The sequence below is a fragment of the Anomaloglossus baeobatrachus genome, chromosome 8 (assembly GCF_048569485.1).
Source record: "Anomaloglossus baeobatrachus isolate aAnoBae1 chromosome 8, aAnoBae1.hap1, whole genome shotgun sequence".
In the NCBI taxonomy this organism is placed as follows: Eukaryota; Metazoa; Chordata; class Amphibia; order Anura; family Aromobatidae; genus Anomaloglossus; species Anomaloglossus baeobatrachus.
The window spans coordinates 40,302,494-40,322,072 of NC_134360.1; the positions used below are offsets into that span (position 1 = coordinate 40,302,494).

General features: G+C 47.0%; 1 protein-coding gene across 1 annotated transcript in view; it reads left to right on the plus strand.

Annotated features, from left to right (window-relative positions):
• Positions 1-19,579, plus strand: part of COL7A1 (collagen type VII alpha 1 chain) — a 193,444-nt gene that overhangs the window by 95,876 nt on the left and 77,989 nt on the right. The window contains exons 23-37 of the mRNA XM_075322059.1: positions 82-248; positions 4,394-4,420; positions 4,535-4,579; positions 4,665-4,757; positions 5,939-6,010; positions 6,099-6,134; positions 6,219-6,272; positions 6,441-6,509; positions 6,608-6,721; positions 8,431-8,457; positions 9,711-9,764; positions 9,853-9,924; positions 10,506-10,565; positions 10,683-10,718; positions 17,582-17,626. Of these exons, the coding sequence (XP_075178174.1) occupies positions 82-248; positions 4,394-4,420; positions 4,535-4,579; positions 4,665-4,757; positions 5,939-6,010; positions 6,099-6,134; positions 6,219-6,272; positions 6,441-6,509; positions 6,608-6,721; positions 8,431-8,457; positions 9,711-9,764; positions 9,853-9,924; positions 10,506-10,565; positions 10,683-10,718; positions 17,582-17,626 (971 nt within the window). The remainder of the gene's footprint in view (positions 1-81; positions 249-4,393; positions 4,421-4,534; positions 4,580-4,664; positions 4,758-5,938; positions 6,011-6,098; positions 6,135-6,218; positions 6,273-6,440; positions 6,510-6,607; positions 6,722-8,430; positions 8,458-9,710; positions 9,765-9,852; positions 9,925-10,505; positions 10,566-10,682; positions 10,719-17,581; positions 17,627-19,579) is intronic.

Consider the following 19,579-nt stretch of genomic DNA (forward strand, 5'->3'; position numbering starts at 1 on the left):
TGGAGCTTAACACTTCTCACTGAGGTGGATGGGAGTTAGAGCTGAAGAACATCCTGAAGTCACCTCTTTGCCTTTTTCCAGGTATTCGAGTTTTGGTCGTGGGAACGGATGGAGCCGATCAGGAACAGTTACGTAGGATAGTCTCAGGTCAGAGCCAGCAGAATTTCTTCTACACGGCGGATGCTGAAAACCTGAACAGCCTCTCGGATCCATTGTCGGAGGCGATATGTACTGTCAGCCAGGTGCAAGTAAGTCCTAGGCCAACACATTAATATATGATAGTCCAAATCGGCCTGTATGGAATGGGGACTGTAGGGATCTTCAATTGGATGAGTGATAAAGATCAGTGTTGAGCTTGTCCAGAGATATGGGAATCCATTTACACTATACGGAGAATAGTATGTGCCCCCTCCACATCACACCGCCCATTCTACATCCACAGACATTAATACAGAGTCGGCCCCTCTGCAGATTCCGCGCTTTCTACAAGATTTTGGAGATGTCTGATGGAATTTTTGCTCCTTCATCCAGAACACCATTATTGTGGGGACAGACATGGGGAGCGGCCGGGCGCACAATCTCCGGGACAATGGGGCTTAATGTTATACACCGGTGGTAATGGAGATGGAGCTTATACACCAGGGGTAAAGCTAAAGCTAGATGTTATACACCTAGAGATGATTATTATACACAGGTATCACGGACGACTCTCTGTATTTTGGGACTAGTGACAGGATGAGCACTAGAGGCTCTCATTGTCATCTGAGACTCTACATTGTACATATCAAACGTGTTTTCTTTCTTTGGGTGTGGCAAGGGTTAATGCCAGCAGCTTATGACTCCTGGTCAGGTGTTTTCGGTTTAGGATCACTCCCTGTATCTTTTTATATCCCATGCTCCCAGCAGTGGGTGCCGGTTATTCTCTGATCTCATTTGGATGTTTGGCCTGGAGGTGGAAGGAGCTGCTCGAGCCCTTGCTGTTGGTAGCAGTGCAGGCTGCAGTACTGGTGCCTGAATGCAGCCTAGTTGTTGGAGTTAGTCTGTTGGTTTTTTTTTTTACCCCCTGTCTGTCTTACTTTCCCTTGGTGTGTTGTTTTAGTGCAGCGGTGGGACTAGTAATCCTTGTCTGCCTACTTACTACCCAAGGCTTACTGCAGGGTCTTTAAGGGCTTCAGGTTCCTGCTCAGTGACAGGTGAGGAACCTGTATAGGGTCTGGCTGGCTGTCTTACCTTCCCTTGGTGTGTTGTTTTAGTGCAGCGGTGGGACTAGTGATCCTTACCTGCCTTCTCACTAGCCAAGGCTTACTGCAGGGTCTTTCAGGGCTTCAGGTTCCTGCTCAGTGACAGGTGAGGTACCTGTTTAGGATCTGGCTGTCTGTCTTACCTTACCTTAGTGTGTTATTTTACTGCAGCGGTGGGACTAGTGAGCCTTACCTTCCCACTCACTAGCCAGGATTATTGTAGGGTCTCTCAGGGCTTCAGGTTCCTGCTCAGCGACAGGTGAGGAACCTGTATAGGGACTGGCTAGGAGTGCAGGGTAAAGGTAAGTGGAGGAGGTATCCATCTTCTCTCTCACTAGCATCAGGGTCACCATTGTTAATATATTCCCGGTGTACCCCTTGTTTGGCTTGGTAAAACCCCTGTTTGTTGTGTGTTTTACCTCACGCCGGACCTTCTATAAGTCTGGGTTGTGACAACGGGAGGGTCAATGGGGATGGATGTTATACACCGGGTGCAATAGCACTGGATGAGAAACTCATGCTAAATGACTGAGATGTTTTGCCAATATTTTTCTCCATGTCGTTTATGTAACTAATATCAGCGATTTGTCTCTTATAATGCTCCAGTACTTGATAATGACAATAAAATATCTTGATATTGGGTGATTATTATTATTATTTTAGGAGCAGTGTACGGTGCAGTGCCCAAGGGTGAGTATCACAAATGTGATATTTAATGACCAATTACCCTTATCGCCACATTTACAGTTATGTGCAAAATAACAGCACTAATGCATTTAATTACTGTTTTTTGGGAAAAAAGATTATATAACATGGCACTTGGACGACCACAGTTTCAAGTCCCCCTAGGAGACAATCAAAAGTGGATTTTATTTATTTTTTTTTAAATATGAAAACAATACAAAACCCCCCCACAAAAGTTCAAAAATACACATATTTAGTATTGCTGGATTTGTAAAAATCCAATCTATCAAAATATAAAATAAATGAATACGATTGGTAAAAGGTGTAGAAAAAAAATCAAAATGTCAGAATTACATGATTTGAGTGGCCGCAACATTGCAATAAAATGCAGTAAGAGGAGATGAAAACATCGTATTTACCCAAAAATGGTGTAATTCAAAATGTCAGCTCAAGACGTAAGACATAAGCCGTCACTGAGCACTAAATCCCAAAAAATTAGAACGCTCCTTAATTTTTTTCACTACTTAGATAAAAGTAAAACTATACATGTTTGGTATCTACGAACTCGTACTGACCTGGAGAATCTAATATATAAAGCTGAATGTGTGTGTGTATGTGTGTGTGTGTGTGTGTATGTGTGTGTGTGTGTTTGTCCGGGATTGGCATCCACACCGTCGCAGCTACAGCCAGAAAATTTTGCTCACTCACACTTCTGGACCCCGAGAGCGTCATAGGCTATGTTTCGAGGGGAAATTTTAACCCCACTCTTTACAGTTATTCGCCAAAAAACCTGCCACCATTAAAGCGAATGGAGCTGGGAGCCACAGAGCAGCCAGAACTTCAGAAGAATGCGCAGCCACGCCCTTATATGGAATGTTGGCATGTCACAATTCAGCCAGGGAAAAAGGCAAACACAGACAGGGAAAGAAACAGACAATACATAGACAGGGTAAGAGACAGACACAAAGAGACAGACAAAGAGACTGACAGGGAAAGAGACAGACAGGGAAAGAGATAGAGACAGACACAGGGAAAGAGACAGACACAGGGAAAGAGACAGATGCAGGGAAAGAGACAGATGCAGGGAAAGAGACAGATGCAGGGAAAGAGACAGACAGGGAAAGAGACAGACAGGGAAAGAGACAGACAGGGAAAGTGACAGAGATAGACAGACAAGGAAAGAGATAAATAGACAGACAGACAGGGAAAGAGATTGAGACAGACGGAGAAAGAGACAGACAGTCAGAGACAGACAGGGAAAGAGACAGATAAAGCTAGAGAGACAGAGAGATATATACAGAGGGGGAGACAGACAGAGAGTTGGAGAGAAACAGAGAGACAGTTACTATCACGGGTGTTAATACATTCTATTTATACATTCTATCCCGGGAATGTTAATACATTCTATTTTGTTAACAGCAGTTATTAACCCGGGCGAAGCCGGGTAGTACAGCTAGTCATAAATAAAATAAAAATATAATGCCATGTCAGTTTTACCATATAGTGAACGTGGTAAATAAATAAATTAAACAAAAACAAAAAAAACAAACAATTGTGGAATTGCACTTTTTTTTGCAATTTCACAGCACTTTTTCCAGTACTATATGGGGCAGAGTGTATGGTGTCGTTCAAAAGTGCAACTCGTCCTGCAAAAAAGCAAGCCCGGAGAAATAAAAAGGTTATGGTTTTGAAGAAGGGGAGGAAAATACGAAAAAGAAAAACGGAAAATCGCCCGGGGTTGAAGGGGTTAACACACTGCTATTATTTTGCACATAACTGTCAGATTACAATTCAATGGACTGTCGGCTTGAGATGCAAATACATGATCTAAGTAGATAAATCTATGCCTCGACTGGGCAATGGAAGTCTATGATTATGATTGTCGTTGTACCAGTTGGACAATGTCTTCACTCATAGTCACCGATTATCAGGATTTGATCACAAGGCGTATCATGTTTGGTGGGCGCTGAAAAATGTTGCCAATGGACCCCATTAATAGCTCCGTAAACAGTGCCCAAGGACCAATGTAATAAGTCATAGCTATCATAAACAGTGCATAATTTACCCCAGGAATAAGGTTGAAATAGAGCACTAAAGTGCCTATATTTCCATCAATAGAGTGCCCATATTGAATGCCGATATTACCAGCATCAGTGGCCACATTCTCATTACCATCGCCAGCATTGGCGGACAAAGACAAAAAAGGGACCCTGGGCAAGAATAATATATGGGGCCTTTACCCTCCCAAGAGCTCTTCATAATGCCCAGTTCATCCTGCTTTGGAAATATAAATGGGCCCCCTTATCTCCCGGGCCCCTGTGCGGCCGCACAGGCTGCAGCAATGATATGTCCGCCACTGATGGCCACACTGCCCCTGCTTACAGTATCCATGGGAAGACATTTTTTCATCGCTAGCACAGATACCCAACCTTGATGGTGAATAATTCTTAATTTTGTTTTCTATTTAGGGTGAGAAAGGTCAAAAAGGAGAAACAGTAAGTAACCTGCTTTTACCCAAAGTGGTCATATAACTAACCATCACGGTCATTAGATATTCACTGTCGGAATATTTAGGTTTTTTTTTTAATAAAGACACATTCTACTTTTAGGGAACCAGTGGTCGTCCAGGGGCAACAGGACCAGCGGGAGACTCTGTGAGTATTATTACCAAGAAGATGCCTTATAGAAAATGTATAAAAGAAATGAAGGCAGGGATTCAAAATCCTTTTTGTATCACAGGGTCGGCCAGGTTCCCCTGGTTCTCCAGGTCCAGTTGGGCCCCGAGGTCCTCCTGGAGAGGGTACAGCATCGAGAGGACTAAAGGGAGAACCTGTAAGTAACTCAAATATTGAGAAGATTGATCAACTTGAAATTTGAGACACACCTACTGGATATATTTAAAGCCTCACCCTAAATTCTAAGCCCAGACCCTCTCACATTATGTCACACCTACCAAGAGTTTTGGTTACATCTCTGAGAATAGAGGCAGAAGATCAGAGCATCGCTGTGATTTTCCTATTGGTTTTTTTTCAGTTTATTGTCAAGCACCGCCCCCGAGGAACCTAGTCTAGGTGTCGCACATTTTTGGCTTTAAACTCGCCAAATGTCATAGTAGCATCAGACATTGTTCAGACTACATTCTACACTATGCTTTATCTGGTGCTTCTGAGTGGCACAGACAGGCTCTGGTATTGACCAGCTGTATGCTCATTAGTGATCAGGCAAGCAGGAGTTAATTTCTGCTAGCCTTCTGCTTACTTCTGGGATCAAAAGTTTCAGGAGACTTATCTTAGTTACTCCCTACCTTTTTAAGATGCAGGAGACCTATCACAGTTACTCCCTACCTTTTTAAGATGGAGAAGAGCTATCACAGTTACTGCCCGCCTTTTTAAACTGAAGGAATCTGTCTTGCCATGCCGACTATAGCTCTTTGCTAAACCAGTCCGTGTTCTGTTGTATTGCAGTAATTGGTAATTTACTGCGTGTTGCTTGGTGTGTTGTGGAATTTCCCCTGTCTGATTATTTTCCTCCCTGCTCTTTATTTTCCTCCCTGCTCTTTATTTTCCTCCCTGCTCTTTATTTTTCCTCCTTATCATTTGTTGTTTGATTACTCTGTGTGAGTGAGCTGCGTGCTAGAGTTTTGGTTCCATATCTTTGAGTTCTACAACTCTTGTCCCTTGTCCTTCCCTGGGATGGGAGAGATGGGGTATTAGATCAGGTTTCACCAGGAGTAGGGAAAAGAAGGCGGCCCAGACACTGTCACCATTAGACGTATCTCTGGGAGTAGGGACAGCCTGAGGGCCAGTCTAGGAGCCCCGGTCCCCTGTTATCCCCATCACACCGACACTAGGCAAACACAATGTTCCACCTTTTCCTGGAATGTTCCTTTATATTTTTAAGCAGTTTCCAGTTAATATTAATTTTAATTATGGAACGCCTGGCTCCGATATCTAAATTACAGAAGCCCTTTATCAACATATCTCTGTATAATCATATATGACTTGTTCTTGTAGGGAGAAGCAGGAGCTGATGGTCTCCCAGGAACTCCTGGTCGTCCTGGTAGTCCTGGCACGCCTGGCACTCTGGTGAGCCAACCTCTATAATACCGTACTCCACTGTCAGTATACAGTTGTATATATTGTATATCCATGTGTTATATTCTTTATATTTCAGGGGAGTAAAGGATCCCAAGGAGAAAGAGGGGAAGACGTAAGTATTCCATGAAGATGATGACCTAACTTTCATGTTGGTACCCTCATTACTGAAGTCACTCAATAAATTCTGGTCTCTTAGGGGGAACGTGGACCCTCAGGTCCAGTTGGTCCAAAAGGAGAGAGAGGACCCCCGGTAAGTGTAAAGGCAAAATGGAAACCTCATTAACCTTAGTCTCCAGTATGAAGCCATTTTTCCCTGACTGCTTCCATTCTAATGAATAGAAACCTCGCAAGGAAGAATTTGTGCTGCTAACTCCTCGAGGGCTGATACAGTCTGTCTTTACATTTCTTCTCTATATAGGGTGAACCCGGGGAGGTGATAAGTGGCGGCGGAGGGATTCCAGGACGAAAAGGTGAACCGGGAAATCCAGTAAGTGCAAGATATAAAAACTCTCTTTCTAATCATCCTTCTTGATACCATCTCTCAAATAATGGAACCCATCATCAGTATTTATCTATTTCTATTAGGGAGCTAATGGTCAGCCTGGAACCCCGGGTCAGAGAGGAACTCCAGGAACACCAGGACAAACTGGGCCAGAAGGACCAAGTGGATCGGCAGGAGTTCCAGGGCAATCCGTGAAGGTGATTTTCTATATCTTGCTGATTATATAACTAATATAATATTTCCATTTGTTTTTAAGAAAATAACTACTATAATACTGCCCATATGTACAAGAATATAACCACTATAAAACTGCCCCTTATGTACAAGAATATAACTACTATAATACTGCCCATATGTACAAGAATATAAAATATAATACTGCCCCCTATGTACAAGAATATAACTGCTATAATACTGCCCCTATGTACAATAATATAACAAGTGTAATACTGCTCCTATGTATAAGAATATAACTACTATAATACTGCCCCTATGTGCAAGAATATAACTACTATAATATTGCCCCTATGTACAAGAATATAACTACTATAATACTGCCCCCATGTTCAAGAATATAACTACTATAATACTGCCACTATGTACAAGAATATAACTACTATAATATTGCCCCTATGTACAAGAATATGACTACTATAATACTGCCCCCATGTTCAAGAATATAACTACTATAATACTGCCCCCATGTTCAAGAATATAACTACTATAATACTGCCACTATGTACAAGAATATAACTACTATAATACTGCCCCCATGTTCAAGAATATAACTACTATAATACTGCCCCCATGTTCAAGAATATAACTACTATAATACTGCCACTATGTACAAGAATATAACTACTATAATATTTCCCCTATGTACAAGAATATAACTACTATAATACTGCTCACTATGTACAAGAATATAACTACTATAATACTGCTCCTATGTACACGAATATAACCACTATAAAACTGCCCCTTATGTACAAGAATATAACTACTATAATACTGCCCATATGTACAAGAATATAAAATATAATACTGCCCCCTATGTACAAGAATATAACTGCTATAATACTGCCCCTATGTACAATAATATAACAAGTGTAATACTGCTCCTATGTATAAGAATATAACTACTATAATACTGCCCCTATGTGCAAGAATATAACTACTATAATATTGCCCCTATGTACAAGAATATAACTACTATAATACTGCCCCCATGTTCAAGAATATAACTACTATAATACTGCCACTATGTACAAGAATATAACTACTATAATATTGCCCCTATGTACAAGAATATGACTACTATAATACTGCCCCCATGTTCAAGAATATAACTACTATAATACTGCCCCCATGTTCAAGAATATAACTACTATAATACTGCCACTATGTACAAGAATATAACTACTATAATACTGCCCCCATGTTCAAGAATATAACTACTATAATACTGCCCCCATGTTCAAGAATATAACTACTATAATACTGCCACTATGTACAAGAATATAACTACTATAATATTTCCCCTATGTACAAGAATATAACTACTATAATACTGCTCACTATGTACAAGAATATAACTACTATAATACTGCTCCTATGTACAAGAATATAACTACTATAATACTGCCCACTATGTACAAGAAGATAACTACTATAATGCTGCCCCTATGTGCAAGAATATAACTACTATAATACTGCTCCTATGTACAAGAATATAACTACTATAATACTGCTCTCTATGTACAAGAATATAACTTCTATAATACTGTTCCCTAGAGGAATAATTACCGTATTTTTTTTTTTTTTTAAATTAAAGTTCTGTTTTATGAAATTGATAGGAATAAAAAACATAACATGAATTAACTTGCAATATTTTTTTTCCTTTCAGGGAGAAAAAGGAGAACGAGGTGAGAGAGTAAGTGCACCTCATATTAATTTTCTCACTATAAGACTTGCAGGCTGTGAAATTGTGTAAGAATGCAATTCTACAACCAGACCCCCACACTGGTTATTAAAATTAGGGGTCTGTTCCCATATACCTGTAGCAGGGAATTGTCTCTCCATTTATGGGGAAAATTGTACATTTTGTTATCTTTTGGAAAAATGGGCAGAAGGGTGGTGACAACTGTGCTGAGCAGATATCTGATTTATGGCAGAGGTTGTCACTGATCCTGCCTCCAATGTAATAATGCTAATACTCACATGGCGGCATTATTATACTAGCTGTAGTACCCAGGCGTTGCCCGGGATAGTAACTGTCTCTCTGTCTCTCTCCCAGTCTCTGTATGTGTGTCTCTGTCTGTCTCTTTCCTTGTCTGTCTGTGTCTGTCTCTGTCTAACTGTTTCTATCTCTCTGTCTGTCTGTGTCTGTCTGTCTCTATCTCTGTGTCTGTCTCTATGTGTGTGTCTGTCTGTCTGTCTCTTTCCCCGACTGTCTCTTTCCCCGGCTATCTCTTTCCCCGGCTGTCCCTCTCCCCGGCTGTCCCTCTCCCCGTCTGTCTCTTTCCCCGTCTGTCTCTTTCCCCGGCTGTCTCTTTCCCCGGCTGTCTCTTTCCCCGGCTGTCTCTTTCCCCGGCTATCTCTATCTCTCTGTCTGTCTCTTTCCCTGTCTGTCTCTGTCTGTGTCTCTCTATGTCTGTCTTTTTCTGTGTCTCTCTATCCGTCTCCCCACCGACATCTTATTACCTCACACATACGCTTCTTATACTAACAGTTTTTGTTCCTATAGCAACCACTGACATTTGCTATTAATAACCTATAGCTCCCACCTCCATTCAGTTTAATGGAGGCAGGATTTTTGGAAAGAAACTGTAAAGCGCAGGGTTAAATTTCCCGCCCAAACATAGTCTATGACATTCCCTGAGTCACATGGGGTGTCTGTGCAAAATTTCTTGATTGTAAATGCGACGGTGCGGATTCCTTTAGCGGACATACACACACAGATACACATACACACATACACTGAGCTTTATATATTAGATGACGTATGACCCTACTGGAAGACAATGCTGCACAGATAAAGGTAAGGGCATCTGTTTATCAACTTTGTATATATAAATACAATTCCCCCCCCAGCAATAGAATATTAATAAAATGCCGCTGCATATGGTGAAAGTATCATGTTATTGCCCATATATTTAAATCACAAGTCACTTCTCTGTCTTCCAGGGTCTTCCAGGATTAGTTAATGGTGTCGCCAGCAAAGGGGAGCCAGGAAGTCCAGTAAGTGGAGAAATTCGATAAGAGCTTTCATCATTTCCCTATAATATTACACATCATTCAAGGAAAATGTTTCCATCTTCCTTTCAAGGGTTCACCTGGTCAAAATGGAATCCCCGGCCTTCGGGGGCTACCGGGACTGCAAGGACCAAAAGGTGACAAGGTAAGTGATTATATCAATACTAGGTTACCTGTGTCACGGGGTCCTTCTCTGATATCACAAAATCAACAGAGCGGGAGATGATTGAACAATCCAAAGAACATTTATTTCAAGCAAAATCAGATGGTCCATAAAATAATCCACCACACAGAGGGTAAAATAGTCCAGAAATACGGATATAGTCCAGTAAGTGATAAATGTGCAGGTCTCTATCAGGAGCCTCAGCTTCTCCCACAGAGGATGAATCTTCCTGCTTCTCTCTTAAAGTTCTCAGACAGACTGAATAATCCCCCAGGCAAATAGAGAGTTTAGGTGGATCCCAGGCCCACCTCCTCCAGAGAAAAGCCCGGCAGGGGGAGAATAGTCTGCAAACAGGACAATTTACACAGAATGGACAGAACACCACGCCTAAAATATGAACTTACCCAAAATTATACACAACCCCCCATATACCACCATCACAACCTGTTTACCACCAGCATCCTCTGTTCCCCCTTACGCCCCTGGCATGGGGACGACATTGATTCCGTATTGTGACTCTTTTATTTAAGAAATAGATAAGTTATGACCCATTATCATTGCAGGGAGAAACGGGTGAAGGCTTCCCGGGTGCGGCAGGACGGACCGGAGATCCAGGTGATCGAGTGAGTTCCAATAACTCATTAAATAATGAATCGTCGTAGGATGACAGTAACAATGTGCGATTGGACGGATTGTGATACTTTGTGACCAATGTATTGTCAATCATGTATATTCTGTAGGGACCAAGAGGACCTCCAGGAGAACAAGGAATAAAAGTAAGTGCTGGGGGAGAAATGGGCGTCTTCAGGTCAGTACGAGTTTGTAGACACGAAACATGTATAAGTTTACTTTTATCTAAGGGATTAAAAAAAATTCACAAGCTTGTCCAAAAAAAGTGGTGCACTTTTGCGCCATTTTCCAAAACCGGTAGCGTTCTCATTTTTCGGGATCTGGGTCTCAGTGACGGCTTATTTTTTGCATTTCAAGCTGACGTTTTTAACGGTATCATTTTTGAGCAGACGTTACGTTTCGATTGCCTATTATTGCATTTTGCATAAAATTGACAGCCTGATGTAAGGAGGCGAGGGTGGATCGCCGATCCACTCATGCCTGGGAGGCACACATGTCAGCTGTTCAGATCAGCTGACATGTGCGGGGATCTCTGTCTGCGGGGATTACCCTGACACGATCTATGACTTACCCAGTACGTCATGTGTTGTGTAAAGGTTAAAGGTAAGGGGATAAACTCTAATACCAGTTCCAACCTGCTATTAGGTATTGTGCTGCCATGTTTTACTAGTTTCTTTATCGTTCCTTTGGGAGACCCAGACCTTGGGTGTTTAGCTTCTGCCTCCGGAGGACACACAAAGTACTACACCTAAAAGTGTAGCTCCTCCCTCTGAGCTTATACACCCCCTGGTGAGCCAGTCCCAGCCAGTTTATCGCTTTGTGTTCAGGAGGCATACATCCACACATGCATTCTCATATGATTTTTTGCTTTTTGGAAAGAGATTGAAGAAGTGCGGGTCCACGTCTGGACCCCCGGAATGTCCCTTTTCACCCCACTGTGTCGGTGGTGTTGTAAGGTTGATTTCCAAGGCTGGAGCCTTACATGCCGTGCTCCTTCACCATCCCTCCTGGGCTCTGGCTTGAAGTGGGAGCCAGCGCGGTCTCCATGCCTGGCAGGAGACCGGTCTCCGTCCACAGCCCTTTAGGACTCTGCTGGACCGGAGCACTCATCCCCAGGGACCTGGCCCTGCGTCTCAGCAGCTAAGTACCTGAGACGTTCATATGTTGGGGGTCCCTGTCCTTTATTGTATGGGGAGAGTGTGTTTGCTGTATTTATTTTGGCATTTCCGGTGGGTTCTCCGGCTTTCGCCCGAGAACCGCGCCGATGGTGCCTGCGCGTCGGCCTCGCTGCTCAAATTTAGGCCCCGGCTTCGCCGGAGGCCTAGTTTCTGTTACCAGCCCTCGCATGTCACTCATGCAGAGGGACAGGCACGGCTCCTCTCGGCGGCCGTCCTGCACAGGGGAGGGACACTCCCCACTGCTTGTGCGTGACTCCTCCCCTGCAGGTCTCTATGGCCCTCCAGATCCCGCTTTCCTACAGGGACGCCCCTGTCCCGCCCCCTCTCTTCGCTCCGGCGGCCATTTTCTTGGACAGGGTTCACTCTGCGCTGGGCCATCCTGCACTCTGCATCCCTGCTGAGGTGCTGTGCATTGGGGGTCCGGGCTTCGGGATCTGGAAGGCACACAACACCGCTTCCAGCGGTCTGGTAAGCCACAGCCAGTCTCTGGTTGTGGACCTCTGTATATACTCCCTGGGGTTCATTCTCTTTGTAGAAGCTGTCCCCACTCCAGTAGCATGTCTCACACGATGAGCAAGGCTCCAAAGCTTTATACTGTATGCGCTGCATGTAAGCTCCTGCTGCCTGAACCGAGCACCTATCCACATTGTGATGTCTGCTCTAACTTGGAGCCTCACCCCCAGTGGTCTCTCAGGCTGCTTCTGCACCTGTGGCTGAACCCTCGGCCTGGGTAGAGTCCTTTTCTAGGTCTATCTCCCAGTCTTTTGCGGAGTCCATGGGACTTCTGTCCAGGACTTTGATGAATATGCATCAGCCCCCTTCACAGGGTGCCTCTAATGCTCTTGCTAAGGGTCCTTTAGGACCTATCATCTGACCTCCGTCCACCGGAGCTCACAGAGGATTCATCATCAGGGCACAGACCCCGTCCTCCTAAGAGGAGCCGCAGGGTTTCCTCTCCCTCCTCATCCCGCGGCTCTGATTCAATAGCTGACTCGCAAGATGAGGAGGATGCCTTTACAGGGGGCTCGGAGGCTAACTCCATGTGCCCCATTGATCTTTCCGAGGGTGACTCAGATCTTAGTGACTTGATTGCTTCCATTAATTCTGTACTGTATCTCAATCCGCCAGTATCAGAGGAGCAACCCTCTCTGGCAGAAAAGCACCAGTTTACCTCGCCTAAGAGAGTAAAGAGTGTGTTCTTTAACCACTCCAGTTTTCAGACCGCTGTGACCAAACCCAGGGCCTGTCCTGACAAACGCTTCCCAAAGCGTGGTTCTGATGACCGTTTTCCCTTTCCACCTGAGGTGGTCAAGGAGTGGGCTCACTCCCCAAAGGCAGACCCTCCGGTGTCTAGGCTCTCAGCCTGGACCGTTGTGTCGGTGGCTGATGGCACTTCCCTTAAGGATTCCACTGACCGTCAGATTGACCTTCTGGCCAAATCCGTGTATGAAGCGGCGGGGGCCGCGTTTTCCCCAACTTTTGCAGCAGTGTGGGCTCTCAAAGCCATCTCTGCTTCTCTAGAGGAGATGCATTCCCTCACCAGGGAATCTATGCCCGAGATGGTTGCCTTAACTTCTCAAGCTTCAGCTTTTTCATCTTATGCCATGTCTGCCATGCTAGAGGCTTCTCACCGCACTGCGGTGGCTTCGGCTAATTCCCTCGTCATCCGCAGGATCTTGTGGCTTCGACAGTGGAAGGCAGATGCTTCTTCAAAGAAGTTCCTTGCTGGACTCACTTTTGCTGGGTCCCGGCTGTTCGGAGAACAGCTGGATGAAATTATTAAAGAAGCTACTGGCGGTAAGAGTACTTCCATGCCACAAACCAAGACCAGGAAACCTGCCCAGGGTAGGAATCAGTCGAGGTTTCGCTCCTTTCGTTCCTCCAACTGGTCGTCCTCTAAGCCCTCCGCCTCGTCCGCTAACTCAGCTAAGGACCAGAAATCCAACTGGCGCCCAAAAGCGCGTCCACAGAAGACCGCAGGAGGTTCTGCCACTAAGGCAGCCTCCTCGTGACTCTCTGCCCGCTCCAGCAACGTCCTTAGTCGGTGGCAGGCTCTCCCACTTTGGCGACGCTTGGTTTCAACAAGTCTCCGATCAGTGGGTGAGAGATATCATATCTCACGGCTACAGGATAGAATTCTCTTCCAGCCCGCCAAACAGATTTTTTCTCTCAACTCCCCCCTGCTCCAAGGCCGCCGCCTTCTCACAGGCCGTGGCGTCCTTGCAGGCCAACGGAGTAATTGTACCAGTTCCCGCCCGGGAACGGTTCAGAGGTTTTTACTCAAACCTCTTCCTAGTTCCCAAAAAGGACGGTACCTTCCGGCCCATCCTGGATCTGAAGCTTCTCAACAAGCATGTTCGGGTGCGGCACTTTCGCATGGAGTCTCTGCGATCAGTCATTACCTTAATGACCCAAGGGGATTTCCTGGCGTCCATCGACATCAGAGATGTCTACATGTGCCAATCGCAGTGTCACACCAGCGTTGGCTACGTTTTGCAATAGGAGAAGATCATTTCCAATTCGTGGCTCTCCCCTTCGGGTTAGCCACGGCCCCTCGGGTATTCACCAAGGTCATGGCAGCAGTGATTGCGGTTCTGCACCTTCAGGGGTTGGCAGTGCTCCCTTACCTGGACGACCTTCTAGTCAAGGCTCCATCCAGCGCAGACTGTCAGCGGAGTGTCTCGCTCACTCTCGCCACTCTAGCCCAATTCGGGTGGCTTGTCAATCTTCCCAAATCCACTCTGACTCCGACCCAGAGTCTCACGTACCTAGGGATGCAGTTCGAGACTTTGCCGGCACTTGTGAAGTTGCCCTTAGTCAAACAGCAGTCCCTCCAGCTAGCGGTGCGCTCTCTCCTGAGGCCCCGCCGTTATACCCTCAGGCGTCTGATGCAGGTGCTGGGTCAAATGGTGGCGTCCATGGAGGCTGTTCCCTTTGCCCAGTTCCATCTGCGCCCCCTGCAGCTGGACATTCTCCGCTGTTGGGACAAGCGGCCTTCCTCCTTACACAAGTTAGTGGCTCTGTCGCCACGGACCAGGAGCTCTCTTCAGTGGTGGCTTCGGCCCCTCTCCCTTTCCCAAGGGCGCTCCTTCCTGGCCCCGTCCTGGGTGATTCTCACCACGGATGCCAGTCTATCCGGCTGGGGAGCGGTATGTCTCCACCACAGAGCACAGGGCACTTGGACTCCGTCCAAGTCAGCCCTTTCAATCAATGTGCTGGAAACCAGAGCCGTGCTTCTAGCTCTCCTAGCATTTCACCACCTGCTGGCGGGCAGGCACATTCGAGTCCAGTCAGACAACGCGACAGCGGTTGCCTACATCAATCATCAAGGCGGGACACGCAGCCGCCTGGCAATGATGGAGGTACAACGCAGTCTTCAATGGGCGGAAGACTCCAGGTCCACCATATCCGCAGTCCACATCCCAGGCGTGGACAACTGGGAGGCAGATTATCTCAGCCGTCAAAGCATGGACGGTGGCGAGTGGTCCCTGCACCCGGCAGTATTTCAGTCGATCTGCCGCAAATGGGGCACTCCGGACGTGGACCTAATGGCATCCCGTCACAACAACAAAGTTCCTGTTTCCGTGGCTCGCTCCCACGATCCTCAGGCCTTCGCCGCGGACGCTCTGGTTCAGGACTGGTCCCAGTTTCGTCTGTCCTACGTGTTTCCCCCTCTAGCTCTCTTGCCCAGAGTTCTGCGCAAGATCAGAATGGAGGGTCATCGAGTCATCCTCATTGCACCGGACTGGCCCAGGCGAGCTTGGTATCCGGATCTGCTCCAGCTGTCCGTAGAGATGCTGTGGCATCTCCCGGACCGTCCAGATCTACTCTCGCAAGGTCCGTTTTTCCGCCCGAATTCTGCGGCCCTCAAATTGACGGCGTGGCTCTTGAGTCCTGGATTTTGACGGCTTCTGGTATCCCCCCTGAAGTCATCTCCACTATGACTCGGGCGCGCAAGTCTTCCTCCGCTAAGATCTATCACAGGACTTGGAAAATTTTCCTGTCCTGGTGTCGCTCTACCGGCCATCCTCCTTGGCCATTCTCCTTGCCGACTCTTCTGTTTTTTCTACAGTCCGGTCTGCAGCTAGGACTGTCCCTCAACTCTCTCAAGGGACAAGTTTCGGCTCTGTCAGTTCTGTTCCAGCGGCGTCTCGCTCGGCTGGCTCAGGTCCGCACCTTCATGCAGGGCGCGTCTCACATCATTCCGCCTTACCGGCGGCCCTTGGACCCCTGGGACCTTAACTTGGTTCTCAAAGTCTTGCAGAAACCCCCCTTTGAGCCTCTTAGGGAGGTTTCTTTGTATCGTCTTTCACAGAAAGTGGCCTTTCTAGTTGCTTTAACTTCTCTCAGGAGAGTCTCTGATTTGGCTGCGCTCTCCTCAGAGTCACCTTTTTTAGTCTTTCATCAAGACAAGGTGGTTCTCCGTCCAACTCCGGACTTTCTTCCTAAGGTGGTCTCTCCCTTCCACCTTAACCAGGACATTACCTTACCTTCCTTCTGTCCGGCCCCTGTTCATCGCTTTGAAAAAGCTCTACATACTCTAGATCTGGTGCGTGCTCTCCCGGATCTATGTGTCTCGCACCGCTGCGCTTAGGCGGTGCACCTCTCTTTTTGTGCTAACCACAGGTCGGCGCAAGGGCCTCTCTGCTTCTAAGCCGACCTTAGCCCGTTGGATTAGGTCGACCATTTCGGACGCCTACCAGAGAACGCAGGCGCCTCCCCCGCCGGGGATCAAAGCACACTCGACCAGAGCTGTCGGTGCCTCTTGGGCTTTCAGGCACCAGGCTACGGCTCAACAAGTCTGTCAGGCTGCCACTTGGGCTAGCCTGCATACCTTCTCGAAGCACTACCAAGTGCATGCTCATGCTTCGGCAGATGCGAGCTTGGGCAGACGCATCCTTCAGGCGGCGGTCGCCCATTTGTGAAGTTAGGTTCTGCCTACTTCTTAGTTTTTCTGTTTATTTCCCACCCAGGTTCTGCTTTGGAACGTCCCAAGGTCTGGGTCTCCCAAAGGAACGATAAAGAAAAAGAGAATTTTGTTTACTTACCGTAAATTCTTTTTCTTAGAGTTCCGTCTTGGGAGACCCAGCTCCCTCCCTGTTACCTGTTGGCAATTTCCTTGTTCCGTGTGTTATCACCGGCTGTTGTCGTGGACAGAGTCTCCGGTTGTTCCGGCTCTTGCTCTGTTCTACTTGTGGGTGGCTATTCTCCTTCAGCTTTTGCACTAAACTGGCTGGGACTGGCTACCAGGGGGTGTATAAGCTCAGAGGTAGGAGCTACACTTTTAGGTGTAGTACTTTGTGTGTCCTCCGGAGGCAGAAGCTAAACACCCAAGGTCTGGGTCTCCCAAGACGGAACTATAAGAAAAAGAATTTACGGTAAGTAACAAAATTCTCTTTTTTAGACAATTCCTTTAAATATCTCCTCCTCTACTTCTACACTTTCCTTCTACAGCTCTTTCTTCTGCTTCATCTTCTCTTTTCCTTTGTCCTTTTTTCTTTCTACTTTCCTCCTCATTATTTTCCTTTATCTATATTTTGTACATAATAATAATAATAATAATACTTTATTTCTATAGGGCCAACATATTCAGAAGCACTTAACAATTCACACTTCCTGTGCTCCTTATGATTGTCCTATATCGCTTTCTGTCATTTCCTCCATACCTTTCTTTGCTTTATCCATGTTCTTCATCTCTTCTGGGTCCTCATTCTTCATCACTTCCTTATTTATCTTTTTAACCTTTTTCTTCTAATCTCTGGATTGATTTCTGAGTCCCAAAAAATTAATACTATAATAATTTATTATGTCCTTTTCCTGTTCTCTAACAGGGTGACCGTGGACAACCTGGTCTGGATGGAGAACCTGGCTCGAAGGTGAAAAATTACAGCTCTCCCTTCATATAAAACAAAAGTTCTATTGGACATGTCTATATTCTATATACAACATAACACGTATAATATTGTTGTACAGGGATATAACTACTATAATACTGCCCCCTATGTATAAGAATAGAACTACTATGTCACGGCCGGGCGGTCGGGTAGACCCAGGAGGTGGATCCACTGGACCGGACTCTAAGATGGTGGTAAGGAGTCCGGCAGCTGAAGCACTGAAGGGCGGCAGAACAGTCCGTGCAAGTGAGGGCAGCGGAGGAGTCCCTGGGACCACGGAGTCACAGATGGTGGTACTGGTGACGTAGCTCAGGTTCGGAAGCCGAGATGATAGTAGGCGGGGTCCGGAACCTCTGGAGCGGGATGACGGGTCACCGCAGGGATCCGAGATGGTACGGACTGTCAGTTGGCAGACGGACAGCGTGCGGGGTTCAGGACACGGCAGACTGGATGGCGCGGCAGGTACGGCTCTACAAAGAGAGATAGGTGAGTATAGGCACATAAACACCAGGAGACCTGACTCCTAGCTCAGGGAACACGAAGATCAGGCCCCGCCCCCTTGGACAATGACCCCCTATATACCCTGTACCTGTGCAACCTCATTTCCTGTTAATGGACGCTGGCCCTTTAAGAAAGGGTCAGTGACCGCGCGCGCGCCCTAATGCGCATGCGCGCCGCCCGAGTGCCAGAAGCCAGGGAAGGAGGCTGCGAGGAGGACGCAGGGGAGCCGGCCAGGTCCAGGGAAGCTGTCGGGCGCCGGGATCGGGGTCCAGGGACCCTGGGACGGACGGGATCCGGTGGCTGGAGAGCGGGGAGCGTGGCAGGTGAGCCGGGGAGCGGGGGTGAGGACCCGGGAAGCGTGACAGTACCCCCCCCCCCCACGCCCCCCTCCCCGCAACCGGGACATGAAGGCACGGATAAGAGGAGTGCCCACGTTCTCCCTGGGCTCCCAAGACCTATCCTCAGGACCATACCCCTCCCAGTCCACCAGGAAGAACTGCCGACCTCGTACGGTCTTCATGGCCACGATATCCCTTACCGCATAGATGTCATCATCGGCAATAGGTGGAGGAGCCGGACTGGCAGCAGCGGAGAAAGGACCAAGGACAACCGGCTTGAGCAGGGAGACGTGGAATGAGTTGGGTATCCTCATCGTGGCCGGGAGCTGTAGCTTGTAGGATACCTCATTGATCTTGCGGAGGACCTTAAACGGCCCGATGTAGCGAGGACCCAGCTTGTAGGACGGTATCTTCAATCGGATGTACTGGGAAGCAAGCCAGACCAGGTCACCAGGAGAGAAACACGGAGGATCCAGACGTCTCTTGTCAGCGTGTTTCTTCATCCGCTGGGAAGCGCGCCCAAGGGACGCCTTGACAGAGTCCCAAATGGTAGCAAAGTCACGGACAGCAGTATCAGCAGCCGGGACATCCGATGAAGGGGATATAGGCAGCGGGACGGCGGGCTGAAGTCCGTAAACAACATGGAAGGGTGATTTGGAGGATGACTCACTGACGTGGTGGTTATGGGCGAATTCAGCCCAAGGCAGAAGCGAGGACCAGTCGTCGTGATGGGCGTTGACATAGTGACGTAGGTATGAGGTCAAGATTTGATTGACCCTCTCCACTTGGCCATTAGACTGAGGATGGTAAGCAGAGGAAAAGTCCAGAGTCACTCCCAGATGTTTGCATAGAGCCCTCCAGAAGCGGGAGGTGAACTGGGTTCCTCTGTCGGACACGATGTGGGATGGAAAGCCATGCAAGCGAAAGATGTGATGTATATAGGCTTCCGCGAGTTCCTGAGCTGAGGGCAGTCCGGCCATAGGAACGAAGTGGGCCATTTTGGAGAATCGATCAACCACGACCCATATGACTGTGTGCCCGGAGGATAATGGCAAGTCCGTAATAAAGTCCATAGCTATGTGTTGCCACGGGACTG